General features: G+C 38.2%; 3 protein-coding genes across 7 annotated transcripts in view; 2 read left to right on the top strand and 1 right to left on the bottom strand.

Moving 5' to 3' along the window:
- dlgap3 (discs, large (Drosophila) homolog-associated protein 3) overlaps nucleotides 1-18,689 on the top strand; it is a 908,365-nt gene that overhangs the window by 786,219 nt on the left and 103,457 nt on the right. The window lies entirely within an intron of this gene.
- lg11h6orf47 (linkage group 11 C6orf47 homolog) lies at nucleotides 6,283-12,319 on the top strand. The gene is made up of 3 exons (XM_008421544.2): nucleotides 6,283-6,518; nucleotides 6,750-8,014; nucleotides 9,596-12,319. Exon 2 carries the CDS (start codon nucleotides 7,138-7,140, stop codon nucleotides 8,011-8,013), a length of 876 nt encoding a protein of 291 aa, XP_008419766.1. The 5' UTR covers nucleotides 6,283-6,518; nucleotides 6,750-7,137; the 3' UTR covers nucleotide 8,014; nucleotides 9,596-12,319.
- Nucleotides 13,585-18,689, bottom strand: part of ppp1r11 (protein phosphatase 1, regulatory (inhibitor) subunit 11) — a 19,109-nt gene continuing 14,004 nt past the window's right edge. The window contains exon 3 of the mRNA XM_008421543.2: nucleotides 13,585-16,879. Coding sequence (XP_008419765.1) covers nucleotides 16,695-16,879 — 185 coding nt within the window. The 3' untranslated portion in view covers nucleotides 13,585-16,694. The remainder of the gene's footprint in view (nucleotides 16,880-18,689) is intronic.

Genomic DNA, 18,689 nt, shown 5'->3' with positions numbered 1-18,689 from the left:
ACAGCATCCATCATTAATTCGGCCACCACCGAGGGCGCTCCAGGAAGCATAGACCAGTCACTTTCCTGGACCCAAATACTCACCGATATGGTCAAAACCCAAGAAAAAGTTGGACTGATAGCTGTGGCAACAGTCCTGGTGGGGACCCGAGACGATACCCCCAACGGCTGGCCCCTTTCGGGCTGGTACAGGAACAGGCCCTAAACACCAGAGCAATAGAGGCTCAGATCTACCACACCAGACAAGACCCAAGGTGTAGGTTGTGCAAGGAGGCCCCTGAGACAGTCCAGCACATAACAGCAGGGTGCAAGATGCTGGCAGGGAAAGCATACATGGAACGACATAACCAAGTGGCGGGCATAGTGTACAGGAACATCTGTGCAGAATATGGACTGGAAACCCCGAGATCAAAGTGGGGAAAAACCCCCAAAGGTGGTGGAGAATGACCGAGCTAAGATTCTGTGGGACTTCCAGATCCAGACAGACAAAATGGTGTGGAGAACCAACCGGACATTGTGGTGGTGGATTAACAACAGAGGAAAGCCGTTGTGGTGGATGTAGCAATACCAACATCAAGAAAAAGGAGAACGAGAAACTGGAGAAATACCAGGACCTCAGAGAGGAACTGGGAAAGGCCTGGAAGATGAAGACCACAGTGGTGCCTGTGGTCATCGGGGCCTTCGAGGCAGTCACCCCCAAACTGGAGCAGTGGCTAAAACAGATCCCAGGAACAAAATCAGACATCTCAGTCTAGAAATGTGGCACAGCCAAGATACTGGAGGAGAACCCTCAAGCTCCCAGGCCTCTGGTAGAGGACCCGAGCTCAGAGGATGAGAGACAGAGAGAGAGGGAGAGAGAGAGAGAGAGATCACCTGTGGAGGGTGAGAAGGGAATTTTAAAAATTTATTTCATATTCTATTCAATCTGACACAGACACCGTGGTACATTATTTGAGGTAGGTCCTGCTGGTATCTAAAAGAAATTTCACTTCTATTCAACTCTGTGAAAATGATTGAGACAAAGAATGCTGCTCTGCTCTGTATGTCCGGTTTGGTTTTTCACATCCATTTAATCATTAAGACCCTGTACAATAACTCCAGCTGTTCAGTTTATTATGCTTTATTGTTTTCTAATAATAATCACCTGTTGTGTTAGACTTTCATGTCATTCTGCAAACCCTTTGTTTCTTTCTTTTATATATTCGTTGACTGCTAGTCATTCAAGATACTGTACAAGAAGTTTGTGTGCTTGTAAGATTTGACCGTTTTTAACAATAAAGTTTAGGGAAAAAAAGGTCCTGCTGGTGGAGTCGGGCGTCCCCGTATTCATTGTCTATAGGCGTCACAAGGTTACATGTTTTAATTTTGCAAGTCGACTTTTCAGAAAAAGTAAAATAGTAAATAAGAAACTAGATTATATTATGGCATTTATGTGACGTTTTACAGTTTTGAAGACCCAAGTTACACAAAGGAAAAAAAGAGAATGTAAAAAAAAAAAACCCTGGCATTCCTTAGAACACCTATGACTTATGCTCTGAAAGGACCCTCGTATATAAACTGCTGACAGCCATGTTTTAGCCTCTTTTCTTTGCTGCCAGATAAGGATACATGCGGAGAAGTTGCTCAAGATTATAGCCAAAACAGAGTTCCGATTCTGTGTGATGCATTGCTTGTGTAAAACACAACAAGGACCCTCGTTCGGGTTTCTATTTATTTTCACTGCGAGCTGAAAGAAAATTGCACCATGTGCACCCGGTTCGCCGTCCGAGCACGTGGGGTGGCAAGGACATAAGAAATGGAGGCTGACCAAATGGGGGTTACTTGATAATTGGTTCATACAACCCGGCTGATTCTGAAGAACAAAGCAACAATCATGAGGTATTCCTAATAGTAAGAGAACTTTATCCTTTAGAAAACTGTTATTTCTCCACGTGTCTATACGGAAAGCCTTGCTCACGTCACTTCATGTCTATATTAGTTAATAATTTAGTGCTTAAACTGGATCGTTCACAAAGCCATCATACCTAGATCAAGCTAACTTCACTAAACGGCAACATATATTTAAATTTAAACAACCTCCCCTTTGTGTTGCAGCTGATGGTCCAGTTGTTAAAATTTGCTTTACTTCAGATTGTAAAGCTATATTTTTGCTATTTTGTTTTCAGAAGGTTTTCTGAAAAGGACCCTCGTTCGGGTCCTGTTTTCAGTTATAAATCTGACTTTAAAGAAAATGTAGGATTTGATGAATATTTTAGCCAACCAAAATATCTAATCAGTCCCATATTTTCTTTTACAGCGTCAAGATGGATGCCGAGTAGGAGTCAGTAGTTCTAAGGTGATGGTGAGTTGCACTGAGCTTCAACATCAGTAGGGCTGGGCAATAGTCATGCTGTTCATACTTCCACCCTACATTACATCAATAGAATACGTTTTAGTGTTGAGGGTTTTAATTGCCCGTAGTTTGCAAGCATTTTGTTGGTTTTTATTCTTCCTATTGGGTTTTTGTGTCTGGGGAAAATCCATGTACATTTAAATTCTTGGTTTTGTTTTTCTGGTGAAATCTACTTATAGCTACAGAAAAATATGGCTTACATATTTGTTACAACTGTCACTTTGTCATGATGGTATGATATAAAACAGATGAATTGTTTTATATATTAAAACAAATTTATACTATTTTTAGTAATTGCCCAAGTATTAACAAAATTGAGGTGTGTTGTCATAATGCTACTCTGAACTTTTATATCTTGAACCTCCCCTCATTTTTATGCATTTCAGCTGCAATGTTGAATGAGAATCACATCTACTGATGACATGTCATGCAAATTGCTCCTGTATGTTAGCCCACAGTTTCCAAGACTACTTCCATGGTTACTGGAGAAAGGTCTTGTATAAATGTAACTACATTTGGATTTGAATATATTGCCCAGCCCTACCACTGAATTATGTAATGTATTAAAATGCTGTGGTGATGATTCATTAGACTAGAGTCTCTGATAATATGGTGATGCTATTTGAGATTGCACTGAACATGCATCCTGTATACTTGCAATCCAAACTGATTTAGTAAAAGTTTATACTAATTTATTATTATTTTTTCAGGCACCCGTTTGGTGATGTAGCCATAGACGGAATGTCTTGCTTCAGGTAAGTCTGGAATCTACGAGCCTTTATTCTATTGGGTTAAGTGGAATGATGATTTTTAGACTAGAGTCTCTGAAAAAAACATGAAGTTGTTTTCACAGTGCACTGACCACACAACCACGGCTTAATTGGATGCTTTATCCATTAACTGCTTGTGAAGATCACTGCTGGCAATCTTTCAGCATGTGTTTACAAACAGCTTGCAGTAAATGGGCTAAAATACCCATTAAATCACTATAGTCCTTTTTAATTGTTTTAATATGTTTACCTATTTTAGTTTCTCCTTGTAGATCATCTGCTCTTGTCCACAGGGATGTTTAGGTAAGTATGTTAACTATTATTAAAATCTGTTTTAATAATGGAATAAAATTACAACTTGTGTTCTCCTGTGCAGTCATGGTTACTTTTACCTTTAAATTCTGATTAACTTTTATATTTACGACAATCAGCATTTAATCAGTATTGACTGTAATAGACTTGACACCAAGGCCAGATTGCTCCCCCCATGTGGAAGAAGAGCAAACCTCCGACAAACATGGTTATGTGGTGAAGGTAGTGAAGCTCACCCGTTTTGAAAAATATTGTGATCAACAAACTATGTACTGGGTGGCATACAGAGGAGGTCATGCAGACCTTTGAATCGGGTGTTCTGGAACAGGGACGTGGCTAAAATATACAGGACAGTGGCCTTTGACGACACTGCATGAATTCTGAGTAATGAATTGAATTAAATATTTCAATATTTGAGTTTTTGTTTTACACTACAAGATTAAACAGTGCTTTAAAAAGTGTTGAAGTAAATCACCTTTGTATTGAATGCTTTGGATGGGATGCAAAGCATCTATGAAACAGCGACTGCTCCACTGTGGGTCTGATTGGTCAATGATGATGCAGTTATTCGGTTCTACTGATGTTAACTGAAGTCTACTCGCAGCGCACTGAGACAATCGAGACCACTGGAGCTTAGAGGAAACTGCTAGTTAAACATGTCTCTAGTCTACTGACCAGCTGCAGAATGGGCTTAGACATTAGCACACATTGATCAGTTTCAATTCTTGTTGTACAGAAGGATGCACTCAACCAAACAGATTTCTTATTTTAAGGTGGGGTTATAAGAATATTGTTTTGCAAAGTTTCCAAACATCTCCAAGTAATACATTAACCTTAATGTTTCTTGTCTTCTCACAGGAAGTGACCTCTGAATGGAGGCTAAAGCTTCACTGATCGTCATTCTGGTTCTATACAAACTAGAGGGCTGTTTCGCAAAACCAGGATAGCGGATTAAGCTGGGATTCTCTGGATATCCTGTCTCAATTCAGTGTTTAAAAAGAAATAACATACGTTACCATGGTGACTTATTTTGTGAAGCCAGCCTGCTCCAGACCAGGCTAGCAGCCATGCTTAGTTAAGCCTTGAGCCTCATCTGTTCACAGCAATCAGAAACCGAGTTTTGTCCGTGATTCTCTTTTCTTATCTGTATGTATTGTTTATTTTATTTTATTTTTTTTAAATCACCCTGCATTAAAACGCCTTCAATTCATTTTGGTAGTCAGTCAGGTACTATTATTATTTTTACAGTATACCATTAGAAAACGCAATTATCAATGTTAAAATGACCATACGGACTCTGCATGGGTCAAACTGTTTCTGAAGAAACGGTTTCTAAAGACCACTGTTCTATACCAAACAAAAATATAAACGCCCGTGTCAAATATTGTTGCCATGTGGAGTTAACAACTAAATGAGCATTTGCTGACATTTTATTGTACAAAAGTAATATTTCTCCTGATTTGTGTATAATTTTTAATCCAACTTTCTGTCAGTGAGCATTACCCAATGCATGGGTGGGACATGTCCATTGGGTGATCAGACAAAATGAGCAACAGCTGGGCAATCCTTGGACTGGGGACAATAAAAGGCCACCGCAAAATGTAAAATTTTGTCACAAGTGATGATGCCTCAGATGTCTCAAGTTATGCGGGAGCGTGGCGTGTAGGGAGGGACGCAGTAGCTGGACGGCTCAATGTCCATTATCGAGCTATAGGCCGTTAAAGAGTTAATTTCCAACAGACTGGCAGTACTGCAAATCGACCTCATGCTTGTCCGCCATGTGTGACCACTCCAAACAAAAGCATCACAACTTAAAGGGGCAGTTAACTACAGGTCAAATTAAAGACGAAAATTCACCAATATTGTTAGATTTCATTTTGGTCTATAAATATCTAGAATGTGGAACAACAGTAACATGAAGGAATTTGCTGTCAGTTGAACATGTTATAATATTGACTTCCACTGTTCATTTATTAGGTTATAGTTTTTTATATGTGAAAATCTCATGTATGATTGTTTAGTTGAGAATAGTTTGGAAATGTATATTTTTAGGCTAATTACGTATTCAATTAATCTATCGTTTGCTCTTGTAGTGTCAATTTTTTTTCTTTTGTATGATGTGCTTCAATTCCTCATAAACCTCAATAAAAAGATGCCGTTTATTTGGTGGGAGTTGTGGCGTACGCACTTTATTTTGCGCAGCATTAGTGAATCTGGTTGATTTCATTGGTCTCTTGAAGAAATCTATTGACGCACATTCACCTGAATGATTTAAGCCTGGCTTAACCTCCTGAGCCTGGTTTGGTCTTTGAAACGGATACAGCCAGAATGAACTATGTTTCTAATCCTGGATTTCTGAATCCTACTTTTGTTAAACAACCTTTCAGGAAGCAAGCAACAAAAATGAAAGACATTTTTAAAATCAGGTTGACTTAAATATATCTGAGTTGTTAATGGTTTGTTATCCCTGAAGCAACACAATTGTTTTTCAGTGTATGTTGATTGTATGTCAAATAAACACTATTTAAATGTCCACATCACCTTTAATCATCAATGTCTACAATAACAAAAAAAATTCAAATTGAGATTAACATTTAATTTCCCTTTGGGATTAATACGGTATTTTTTACTTTGAACTATTCATATTTTTATAAACAAGACGGCTGTCCTGCGTTTTTAAGCTCCTGCAGGGTTAACCACGATATTTCAGTCTAGGACGTTGAGTTAACAGCGACTTCAACTCAACCTTTGACATTAATTGTAATCTGCATTTGGGGTTAAAGGTTTGTATCTAGTGGATTTCATGCCACACGGTCTTCCGGTGACTTTTATTTTGAAGGTTAATCTGTTGCGTCGCCTTCCGTAAGGCAGCAGACCTGTAGTTGGAGATGCGGGGCATCAGTCTTCTTCAGGTTGACTATTTAGTTTCTCTTCGACTTCAGGCACTTTAAAACTACGCGGCCTATATGTTAAGAATGTAGCAGCCATCTGAGGCAAAGCGTACAAGGGCAGCAGCAGATGTGATAAGCTAACCTGGCCGAAAAGGTAAAGATTTGGCACTTTATTAACATATTAGCTACACTTAAAGAACATAAAACCCTGAGGGCAAAAGGTATAAGAGGAAATTTGATGTAGCTTCAACATTTCTGGCTAAAACTTTCTTGCTAGTTGGCAATTATTAAGTCTTACGCCGCTAGCTTGGTAGCTCTGATGTTGACGTGGTACTAGACAACAAAACTATTAAAACTACAAATATTTCCTGTGTTTTTTTTCCAGGTGTGAGATTCGGAGTAATGCCTTTCGGAATACCGGGAGTCCAGGAAGTTCGTCTCGAAACCCCAAAATTGAACAGTAGCTGGGAATAAGCTTAGCTGGGTGTCATACTGACTTACTGAAAACAACCTGGAGTGTTATAAACATAGCAAAATGCTATGTTTATAACTGATGGCTTTGTATAGGAGAGATTCTGCTTCTCAAGGGCAGATTTAGCGATGTACGGAGGCCAAGTCGCCTCTTGAATTGCTGAACGGGTCCAACACGTCCGGGTGTGTCTGGCCCGGGAACGTTCTTTTTGCCTTGGCTTGAATCTTGGACTATTGGCATTAGAGAAACTGCAGAGGACGATTATCTCTCCAATTCGTTTTGGTTAAACTTTTAATAAGTAATGTCTTCTATAGTGGGAAGAGTGTGGGGGTGGGTGCGCTTCTGGGGCAGTTGTACCTCACAAAATACCCCAACGTTGTGTCAAAAGCAGCATGCTAAAGGTAACTGGGGATCTTGGATGTGGGGAGGGTGGAGAAAAGGAAGTGACCAGAGTGCTCTAGGAGAGGAGTACTGGGAGGCACAGGAGAAATTGCAACCCATGGAAATAGAAGATCTTGGCTCAGGAAAACCAGAGACGGAGCTACAGGTGTCCAGGTGGTGGAGCAAATATCTCCCCACATCATATCTGTGGTCAAGAAAAGTTGCTAAAAGCAGCCTGAGACAAAGGAAAGGTGACAGTCGAAGGGGAGATCAAGGTGATGTTGACGGGGACTTTTCTGATTATGGAACTCCTCCCCCATCTCCCACTCCTTCTCAGCTGACCTCTCCATTCAGATTTTTCACAGATAGCTGGAATTTGGAGATTATACCAGAACACTATGAGATTTGCTTCAACTTCCTTCGGCATTTGTTTGACCTATTTGTAGTTGCCTTCCTGTGGACTGTGTCCCCTCCTGCCAAACTGATCCTGGAGGTGTTTGGTGTCCAGGGAGCTCTGAGGCTGTGGTTTCATGGCATGGCCATGTTTTTTGTCTCAACAGCTGGAATGGCAGGATTGCTGTGGTTGATTCAGGAGTATCTCCCTCAGTTTGCTTTGATCTATGGCATCATACAAGCATTGGTGATCTCTGTCAGTGTACGACAAAGTGTAATTCTTGGAGTGGAAGAAGACAAAGAAAATATCCAGGAGGTGAAAGAGACTGGTGAAAAGAAAGACACAACAGACAATGGAGATAAGCTTTTTTCTAAGGATCTGCTGAAGACGAGCTTAGCCTAAGGTGAGCTTCTTTTGAAATGTTCAAATTCTGCCTAACAATAAATGTTACCTAACCGTCTATTTTTAATGCACAGAGTAAAACCGAAGCAGTACAATGCTATAATTTCTTTCTCATGTGAAGTAGTGTATATGACACCCTACTGTTTGCAGTGAGACTTACCAGTCAACTTTCAGTCATGACTCATGTGACAAGCAACGTGTGTAGCAGCTAATGTCTGTCTTCATGTCATCAGACACATGACGGCTGCAGCCAGTGGGCTGAAGGAAATACAGCTTTATTTTGTAGCAATTCAAGAGCTACCAGCTTTTATTGCTTCGCAAAAAAATTCATCAGCACAGAAACTCCAAAGCATATATATATATATACACGTCAGGTCAGCAGTCATCCCCATGATTGTGTAACCTACAGAACTGGACTGAGACAATTTAAAAGCACTTCCAGGTTATTATCTGTTAGTTTGTGGCACCAGTGATCTTCAATATTGAATCTTTTCACAATATTCAGATTTTCTTAGACACTAAATTTGAAGTTTTCACAAGCTATCAGTAATAATCATCAACACTAAAAGAAAGAAACATTTGAAGTATATCAGTCTGTATGTAATGAATGAATAAGCAAAATCCACTTTTTGAATGGAATTACTGATTTCAATCATCTTTTTCTTGATATTCTAATTTTATGACCAGCACCTGTGGAGTTGATAAACTGATAGGTTTCTATTAACCGTCGTTTTTTGCATCAGTTGTGCTCAGTGATGGATAAGAAAACAGAAAGAATTATGTCCAACTATTTCTTCCTGACTGTCTTTCACTTCATTGGCTTCACAAATGCTTTTCAGGTTTATCCCACTGCTATGTATTTGAGATGCATCATATCTGCATAACCACTGTGGGCAGGGTCTCCTCATGGTGCTGCCAGATCATTGGATATTTTTTAAAGTATTTAAGTCACAACACAAATTTGTCAGATGTGTGGCCAAACACCTTAAAATGACCTTCACTTAATTACTGTGGAACCGTAACAGGTGGCATTATTGAACTAAATTGAGCAAAAACGTTGAACAGAGTAAAAATCAAGTTTCTTATTCATGTACCACTTTACAAACATCTGTGGAAATGTTGAACATAATTCATATTTATCTCATGCTTCCCTCTATAAAGAGCAATTGACAGTCAGTCTATCAAGAATTTAAAGAGTTGGACATGATAATATCCAATAGAGATATCAGGTTTACAGAAAGTGGTCATTTTAGTAGCAGTTGGTCTAAACAACAAAAAACAGCCAAGTATTAAAACAGACGTTTTCTAAACTTCAGATTCTAAAATCCTTAGATTTATATAACATTACAGTCCTTTTAGCTGTAACCATGGTTCTAATTAGAGAAGCTATTTTAAAGCCGGACTCTACAAAGTACTGCTAGTTTAATTTGTAGATTTATTTAATGTACCAAAAGCAACAAACCAGAGAGTTGAAGTCTGTCAGCGGTTTCCTGATTGAAATGCTGAAAAGGTTTTCACTGTTCTGCTGGACTTTACTGCAGACTAATTGTGTTTTCATCCATGAAATGTGTCTTTTCCACAGGTGATGCAGGAGTTCAGCTGCTTCAGCCTTTCTCCAAATGTTTGACTCCACAGACACTGACAGATTGTCTATAGCACTAAATTCATTAGTTATAATCATAGTTCACTTTGATTTAGTTTGGAGAAGTTGTTTCTCTTTGTTTTGCCTTAAATAGAGTCTGTATTCTGCAAACATCTACTCATCACCATGAATGTTTATTATACAACAGTAAATGCTGAGAATGCTGTATGTCAAATACCAGGACTTGGTGCCTGTACTGATATTTACATTTCATTTGTTGTCTTTTACTTTTCTCATTGTATACAGTGGCTCTCAAAAGTCTACTTCCTCTGATGAAAATACCCATTATTGTGATGTGAAAAATATGATCATGGTAAATCATTTAAATATTGTAACATAAAATGTTCTGCACAGTTCAAATGGACAATAGGAAAAGTAGAAAAGGTGCAATAGTTGCACATTGAGTTGCAGAAGTGTTTTTGTTCCATCTTTTTCTTCGCACCATTAAATCCTTTGTCCCTCTGCAAATTACGGCTTAAGCTAAAGGTGGAGAATGTTTGAAATGATTCCTCATCGTCTCTACATCACTAAACCCTGCTGATGTAACAGGTTTGTAGACTTTTAAGAGCCACTGTGATGAACCAGCTGTAAGATTTTAAATTGAAACAAATTAACAGGAAAAGTTCATACGACGCACAACATACACTCCAAATTAAAATCATCACCTTACCTCTTATTAGTCTGACTTTCCCTCCCAAGTGACATGCAATTAAGACATTTTAGTGTTGCTAAGCAGAGGATTTACTGAAGGTGAATTTGAGAAGTACTAACTGCATATTTAGTCTCACTACAAGTTGTACTGAAAAATATAATGGTGCATCTAATGTATGTAACTTTCATGAAAAATGTATATTTGTTGAAACTGTCATGACATGGTGACAGTATGTATGAGACGGACAATCTGAAAATATCGAGCTCCTCTGGCTTCTCCAGTGTTTCCAACACCACCAGAGCCTGGAGGAGAGTCTCTGCTGTCAATCACTCATGTACATGCAATACTCTCAGCTACATCTTCTACTCAAGAGCACAGCCTGTCATGAATGCCAAGGCTTGTTAGCATGGCCACCAATGACAGCAGATAAACAGTTTTTCTTTAATGCTAAGTTGTTTCTCCACCATTTGCACATTGAGTTGCACATACATAAGCATGGTTGACAGTGCTGAGAGACTCCTCTCTGTTTTGTAATGAAAGCAGTGCATTTCTTCAGATGCCAGTAGCAGAACAGGATCAGTTCTTTCACAGGTTATCTGTCTCGTACTGTCGCAACATGTACAACTTTTTTTTTTTTTCCATTTTAACAAAACTTTTTTTTTTTTAAATGAAAGTTACATACTGCAGCTTTACACGTCTGTTTAACAGAAGAGGAACAATCCAGTTAGTCTTGAACATCTTATTTTGTCCTATTATTGGAACTTTAACACTTCAATCTAGATTTATTTCTTGTGATGTATTTTGTTGGACTGTGGTTTCATGTTAAGGTACTTTTGCTGTTGTGAATATCAGACTTTAATTCAGGAATTGAAAACCTGTGAGGCTTTTGGAGCATCCAGTACACACATTCTAAACCATACTATTCATATGACCTAAATATGTCTTTTACTTTCAATTGATTACATATTTGGATTATAATAACAATGTAGATTATGTGGGAATAAGTGATTGGTTCATTGCTTTCCAAGCTACAGAGAAACTGGCTTTACCTGAAATAAATTCTGCTTTCTCAACATTATAAAGGGTGCCTTGAACTTCATTTTTGAATATATTAAAGTATTGGTTCTTCAATGTTTCATTTTCACATGTTCTTTCAAAACAGGCTTTTATTGTTCAATGTAAATGCAATTGTCTTTTTCAGAATTATTTAACTAACAAACAGCACACTAAAGTATTGCTTCTTCATGTTGACTCAAAGGCACCAAAATGGAAATTAATAAAATAATCTGATTTTATTGCATGATTCCACTCTTAGCACTTTAACTTTTTTTTGCCTGAAGATATGGAATTATTTGGAACTATGTTGATGTTTGCAAGACATTGAAGCCTGTCCAGTGAAAGTTACTTATATGTCATTGTTTTCAGGGCCAATAATACACAATAAAGTTGGTAATAAAAACTAGTGTTCAATATTTTCCTGAGCACAAAAGTAATTGGATTAAATTATTGTAATGTATGGTTGCAAACTATTAGCTATACACTGTACCTTGAATTTCTGTTGGACTTGTTTTTATCTAAAAAAAGGCTTGCTTATAGAAAGTGTATTTTTCATGTTCTATAAATATTCCAAAGGTGAATGTAAGTGTTTCTGTGTAAAACTGGAAGGCAAATTTAAAGTAAATCTTTAAATTTGTCTCACAAGATAAGCCTATTGTAGCCTTTTCTCCACCTAAATTTCTCCCAACTGTTTCAGTACATTTAGGACAGACGACATCCAAGGGTCTATCGATTCTAACCTTTTGTTTTGTTTGCTTGTGGTTGTGGAACTTTATTACAGCACCAACGCACCTTGCAGGTGTGGATCACTATAGGAGGACCTCACTACAGGCTGCACTGTGAAGTTACCTGATGGACCTTAGAGAAGTACAATATGTGCTTAATGCTGTTCTGTAATATCTGCATATGAAAGATGTGAATACTTTGTAATTAAAGTCAATCTTTCTTTAGATTTACTTCTTTTCTGTTTTCTGTTATTGAAATTATACACAAAGTGGAAAAAATTTATAGACAATTTTTTTAAAACAAATTCATCGCTTTTAAAGTTGCATACTGCAGAAAAAAACTTCCTCTCCACAATACCTCAGATTTTCCATGTGGTTAGGTCAGGTGAGTTTGCTGGAAAATGAAGAACAGGGATGCCACCACGGTCGTTATACAAGGTACTGGTAACGTTGGCGCCATGTGCAGGTGCCAAATCCTGTTGGAAAATTAAATCTGCATCTTCATAAAGTTGGTCAGCAGCAGGAAGCATGAAGTGTTCTAAAGCTTCCTGGTGGATGGCTGCATTGACCTTGGACCTCAGAAAACAGTGGACCAACACAAGCAGGTGACATGGCACCTTAAACCATCACTGACTGGAAACTAACTGGCCCTCAAACAACGTGGATTGGGCGCCTCTCCTCTTCCTCCAGACTGGAACCTTGATTTTCAAAGGAAATGTACAATTTACTTAAATCAGAGAACATAACGTTGAATCGTTCAGCAGTAGTCCAGTCTCTTGTTCAAGAGTGGCTTGACAAAAGGAATGTGACAGCTGAAACCCATGTCCTGCACATATATACACCTGTGGTTCTTGAAGGACCGACTCCAGCTGCCGTCCACTCTGTGAATCTTCCCCACATTTTTAAATGGGTTTTGTTTCACAATCTTCTCCAGGATGCGGTCATATCCAGATTACTTGTCCATTTTCTTTTCCCTGACTACATCTTTTCCTTCTCTTCACCTCTATGAATGTGCTTGGACACAGAGCTCTGTGAACAGATAGCCATGATAGTCAATGGCACAAAGTCTTTCGGACAACATCAGCAGTCATTCCCACGATAACCTAAAAAACTAGACTGAGACCATTAAAAGGCATTTTTGTGTGTTTTGAAGTAATTAGGTGGCACCAGGTGTCTTCAATACTGCCCCTTTTCAAAATATTCTTACTGAATTAGGAGTTTTCATTTGTTGTCATTTCTAATCATCAACATTAAAATAAACATTTGAAATAAATCAGTGTGTAATGAATAAATATTATATACAAGTTTCCCCTTTTGAATGGAATTACTGACATAAATCAACTTTTTTTCTGACATTCTAATTTTATGACCAGTACCTGTATTTATGAAACCAGGTTATTTTTTATTTTATGTTTATAGAAGCAAGTGCCTCTATAAAGAGTTTTATCTGCTGTATTTTTATCTTAGCAGAAGCTTTGTAACATTGATACTAAAAGTCAGAGGACTGAAACAATTTTATTATGGTTCATCATGTTTCACACCATTTTGGGATAAGTTGAAAATAATGTTTTACCTACGTCATGATACCAGAGGGAACATGTTGATACATACGTTGTAACTTTAATCACAGTTCAAAACTTGATTTCACATTATATCTTCTTCTTTATACTAACAATATATACAGGAAGGTGAGTTACCAGTACAAGAACAATGTATGTACTGAAGTCAGTTTGTAGAGATGGTACAGAAAGTGATAGAAATGAGCCGACATAGCCTCACATATCAAACTGTAAAGAGGAAAATGATTATGAATCATTCTCTGCTGTGACATTTATCACAGCAGAGAAACAAAGAAGCAGTCAGACCTTTCCTTCTGTTCTGAATGCAGAAATCTGAAAGAGATCCACTTGTTCATTGAAGGATCTTTGTTCAAGTCACAATAATAAAACTCAGAAAATCTGTAAAGCACAGCACTAAAAACACATCTCCTATTATCATCATATAGAGGTGCAGAGTATTTCTCTACTGCTTGTTGGTGGTAGAGAAATACTCTGATGGCAGCCGACAAGTTTGTCATTTTAACAGTGAAACAGACACGACAGATACTTCCTGGTCATACATTCTTTATATTGTAAACATCCTCCCAATCGCTGCTCAATTAAAATCCTGTTAAACTGGTGGACACAATGAGTTTTCCTCAGATTTAATCCAAATTCAACATGAATTTAATGATTACTTACTGACAGACCTTAGTTAGAATCTTTCATTGTTTAAATGTATTAGGTTCGACCTCCCTTCAAGTTAGTTTAAAACATTTTTTATATTTGAAAGAGACGAGCCACTAAGTTTAGTGATCTATTATCAACAAACTAAAACATACAAAGAATGGTTACTAGAATGTAAGCAAAAGCAATCAGCTGCTCGTCTCAGTGTTTCCATTCAGCTGCATCTGATGAAATTGAGCCAAAATCACAACTAAAAGCCTGAACTGCATGTCCCCAAGAAGCAGTTGAACTAAAATAATAAGTATTCAATTAAACCCAACTGAAACTGACATGAGCACTGGAGCTCAAATTAAATTCCTTTTGAACTTTATTAGAAATATAATGACCACTAGTTGAGAACTGAAATCAAGACATACATTAAGCACTAGGGTTGAAACAATGAAAACTGCTCAGAAACTCCCTGGATATTTCTGGTTTGATGCATATCAATTCAGAATTTCACAAATACAAAGCTTATGCCATGTTTAATAAAAACTGATTTACATAAAAAATAAAACACCAACATAAAAACTTATGTGTGCATTTGGTAGCTCTGTAAGCAGGTTATATGGCAGCAAGTAAAACTGAATTAACAGTAGCTTTTATTAGTTTATCACAGGAATATACGCTTACATACCATACAAAAAGAAAAAAGATATTTTCAATCATTTTTCTCTCCCAAAAACAATTATATTTATTATTGCAAAACTAAAAAAATAGATTGTCATCAGTTATGGGAAGGCCAGTGGTCCAGTCTGATTAAGTCCAACTTACCAACATAATTTTGATTTTCTGAAAGTTCTTCAGTTGCAGTTCAAAATTGAAGCTTGCAATAACTTGCTTGATGCCAATGGAAGTGTGTGTTTTTTCAGTGCAGCGGTTGGATGGGAATAAAAAGCAACCTTTATCTGAGTCAGAAGGTATTTTCCCCTCAGGTCTTGCTGCTATGACAAATGTCCCAAATTTTTTTGATTTTAATAAGAAATGAATCAAGTAAATATTGTTCAACTAGATCCGGCCTTGATTTGAGAGAACTGCAGGCGGTTTGGACCAGGGGCAAGAAAACAAGCCAACTTTGCTCATTGTCATCTTATGAACTTAAATGAACTGAAGATATAAAATAACTGTATGTGTAGGTAAATATAAAGTGCTTTCTAAAACAAACCCAAAAATAAATGATGAAAAACTGACTTTTAATTATGTTTAATATGCTTTTATGTTAGGTGGAGACACAGAAGCTGTCATTGCTTTGAGTAAGAGAAACGGTAAATACTGCTCACGATATTATAGGTCTGTGTGTGTCCAGTCTGTTCAATTTCCCGTACTTGTGGAAAGATGGTAAAGCAAATCCACATCAAAATATAATGGACTGCATGTATTAACCCAAGAAAAAACAGTATAAACTGAGACCAGCAAATAAATAGAATTCCAATGCTGTCAGTAGTGTGTAATGGGACCATGCATCTCACACCAGGGTCTGTTTCAGACACCTTACAGTCAGAAAGTCCCATGAGCTGCTGGAGATATGCAGCATGGCTCAATGTTGTGCTGAAATGACAAAGTGAGTTTTTTCATTTGCATGGATCTTATTATAATAACTTTCCAGAAGTGTTAAAAATTGTTGCTAAATCTCTGAAAAAAACAACATTTTTGCACACAACTGCAGTTTTATCACAGTTTAATCCGTTAAAAGTGAAGGACTAATGTGCTGAACAGCAATTGAACGTTCTGTTTTCTAACATATTACAGTCAGAACAACTGCTTTACATAAAAGTTTGCCAGAATAACAAGTTTTCATCTCATTATCTCAATTTATATGCACACAGCCAACAACATTTGAGGCTAATGTATGTTTAAAAGCAGTGGATTGAGAATCTAACAAGAAAAAGGAATGGAAAGAGAAAAAACATTCTATCAGTATATCCATGCAATGAAAATGCAGCAGCCACAGTTTTGGATCTGTGCCTTTTGTTCCTGCTGACACTGGTTTAAACTGAGCAAGTCTCAGGAATCTTGTCTTAGAGAGTGAAATCATGCAGAAACACAAACAATCCATTATAGAACATTTAATGACTCTAAGCTACTTATCAAATGAGCTGCTCATTTGATAAGTAGCTCATCTCAAACTACTGAGCTGCTGAGGGAAAGATGGTTTAATAGTAACGCCCCACTCAAGATGCTCTCTGCTTTTGAGCAGAGCAGCAGTAAAGAGGTTGAAGCTGTGCTCCAGCAGCTGGAACTTTCTGACTTCAGGTTTGTCTGTAGCTCTGTGAGGAAACTAAACTAAAACAACAGAGCAGTTTGTAAGATGGAACCATCCCAAACACACTTTGTGTTGCACGTTAATGGTTGTGTGTCCCTCCAGAGCCTGGAGGTGCTCTGGTTCCTTCATCAGGCCTCTGTCCGTGTCCTTTCCTGCCATGGCCCAGGATGCAGTTAGCACTTCCACACCCTTCGTCGTCATCATCTCCCTCACTTTCAGAGGATGATTCTCCAAACTGTCTGGGCTTTTCATAAATACAGCAGCCTGGAACACAACATGCAGCTGGATCAGGATGGATATAAAAAACAACAATACCACATTTTACAGCCAAGATGTGCTCATATAAATACTCAATTTGTGACAAATTTAGCATCACTACAACATAAATACCCCCCACCTTCTCCAAAAAAACCCCTCAAAAGTTGACAATTAGATTTTTTGGGACAACATTCACTGTGGTATTGTTCTGATAAGTTTCTGCAACATCACATGATTTATTTCCATCCAGTGTTGCATTCATCTTTCACCATGGTCTTATATTGGTGATGGAAGAGTCTGACCACAATATAAAGCCTTCTCCAGCACATCCCAGAGATTCTCACTGGGTTAAGGTGTGAACTCTGACATGTCCTGCTCCTTGAACTGCTGCCTTCCTGGAATATGCTCATGACATCAGGGAAGAGAAAAGCCACTGATGGAACAACCCGGGCATTCCTGATGTCCAGGTAGTCAGCCAACCTCACAATGTTGCTGAAGCTGAACCTGACCAAGTGCAGTGACTCCAGAGCCCAGTGCTGCCTTCACAGGCTGCTACAGTAGACACTAGGGATGATGGATCATCACTTCATCTGCCTCTCTTCTTACCCTGATGTACCAGTGATTCTAGAAGAGGGTCAATCTGAACTCAGACCACATGACTTTCCTTCAATCTTTATGATTCCTTGCAAATTGAAGCCTTTTTCTCCACTATGCTCATCGATTAGCAGTTTTCTTATGGCTACACATGTTTAGATGATATCCTGGTTCTCCACACTCTCCTCACACATTAAACCTGTTCAACCCGACGGACCCACCGGTGGGTCCAGCTGCTACGTGACCTGGACTCGCTCTGTAAACAAAGGCTCCACGTGCCTTTAACATTTTTTTTTAATTATCCGCTAAAAGAGGCTTTAATCTTTCAAAAACTATTCCGCATAAAGGTTTTGCCCAAAATGTTAMGATTTTAGAGCTATTTAAAAACAGCTGATGAGATTTAAAGGTCCTCGGGCGATGACGCAACTGCCCGGAAAACACCCGATCAGCTGATCATCACGGCCATTTTGTGGCTTCACGAGACAGTGGAAAGACTCTCAGAGTATGGCACAAGATGTCGGCTATGCAAAATCATGACGTATTTTCCAGAACCCGATCTAAATGTATGCGTAATTCGTGCGCTCTCCATGCATAAGCAGGTGTTGTATACGGGAGTCTGAGCACGTGGAGTTATCTCGGTTCCKTGAGTTCAGTTTTGATTTATTTATGATAAATCGATCATAGCAGCAGAAACTGGACGATTTAGAGGCTTTTGAAGGCTTTTGAACAACAACGGTTTTTCGATTTGCTACAAGTGGAGCTAAATCTTGGAAAAATTATCTCAATGGCGCGGAGGAAAATGTCCGATTTGGAGGCGCTGGAAGAACTATTTCGGAGCGATGTTGAGCTGGAAGAYKCTTCTGATAGCTGGTGGGATTCGGACGAGGAGGAAGAGGAAGAGCAGGACACAGCTGACAGACTTGATCTCGGTGTTGTGTAAGTTTTCCGCCGCAATTTCACACAAAATATTTGATGTTTTGGTTCTATTTATTTATTTATTTCTGTGATTATATGCTTGTAATAATGGCAGGAAGTAAAACCATGTGGTTATTTGTTTATGTTTTACTAAAATATGTTTTATTTTACTAGTAAGGATTTCATGTTTACTTTGGTTCATTACTTTGTAATAAACCTCTAATTCTTCAAATACTTTATTTTTATTTGTAGTCAAGTGGAAGCCGAGCCATCAAGCTCAGGTGGAGCTGAACCTCCCCCCACCTCT

This window comes from Poecilia reticulata, linkage group LG11 (assembly GCF_000633615.1).
Source record: "Poecilia reticulata strain Guanapo linkage group LG11, Guppy_female_1.0+MT, whole genome shotgun sequence".
In the NCBI taxonomy this organism is placed as follows: Eukaryota; Metazoa; Chordata; class Actinopteri; order Cyprinodontiformes; family Poeciliidae; genus Poecilia; species Poecilia reticulata.
This window is presented reverse-complemented; position numbering and strand designations above follow the sequence as displayed.

Bases quoted from the DNA above. Each gene is read 5' to 3' on its own strand.
- lg11h6orf47 (XM_008421544.2), top strand. From the start codon at position 7,138: ATGTCTTCTATAGTGGGAAGAGTGTGGGGGTGGGTGCGCTTCTGGGGC.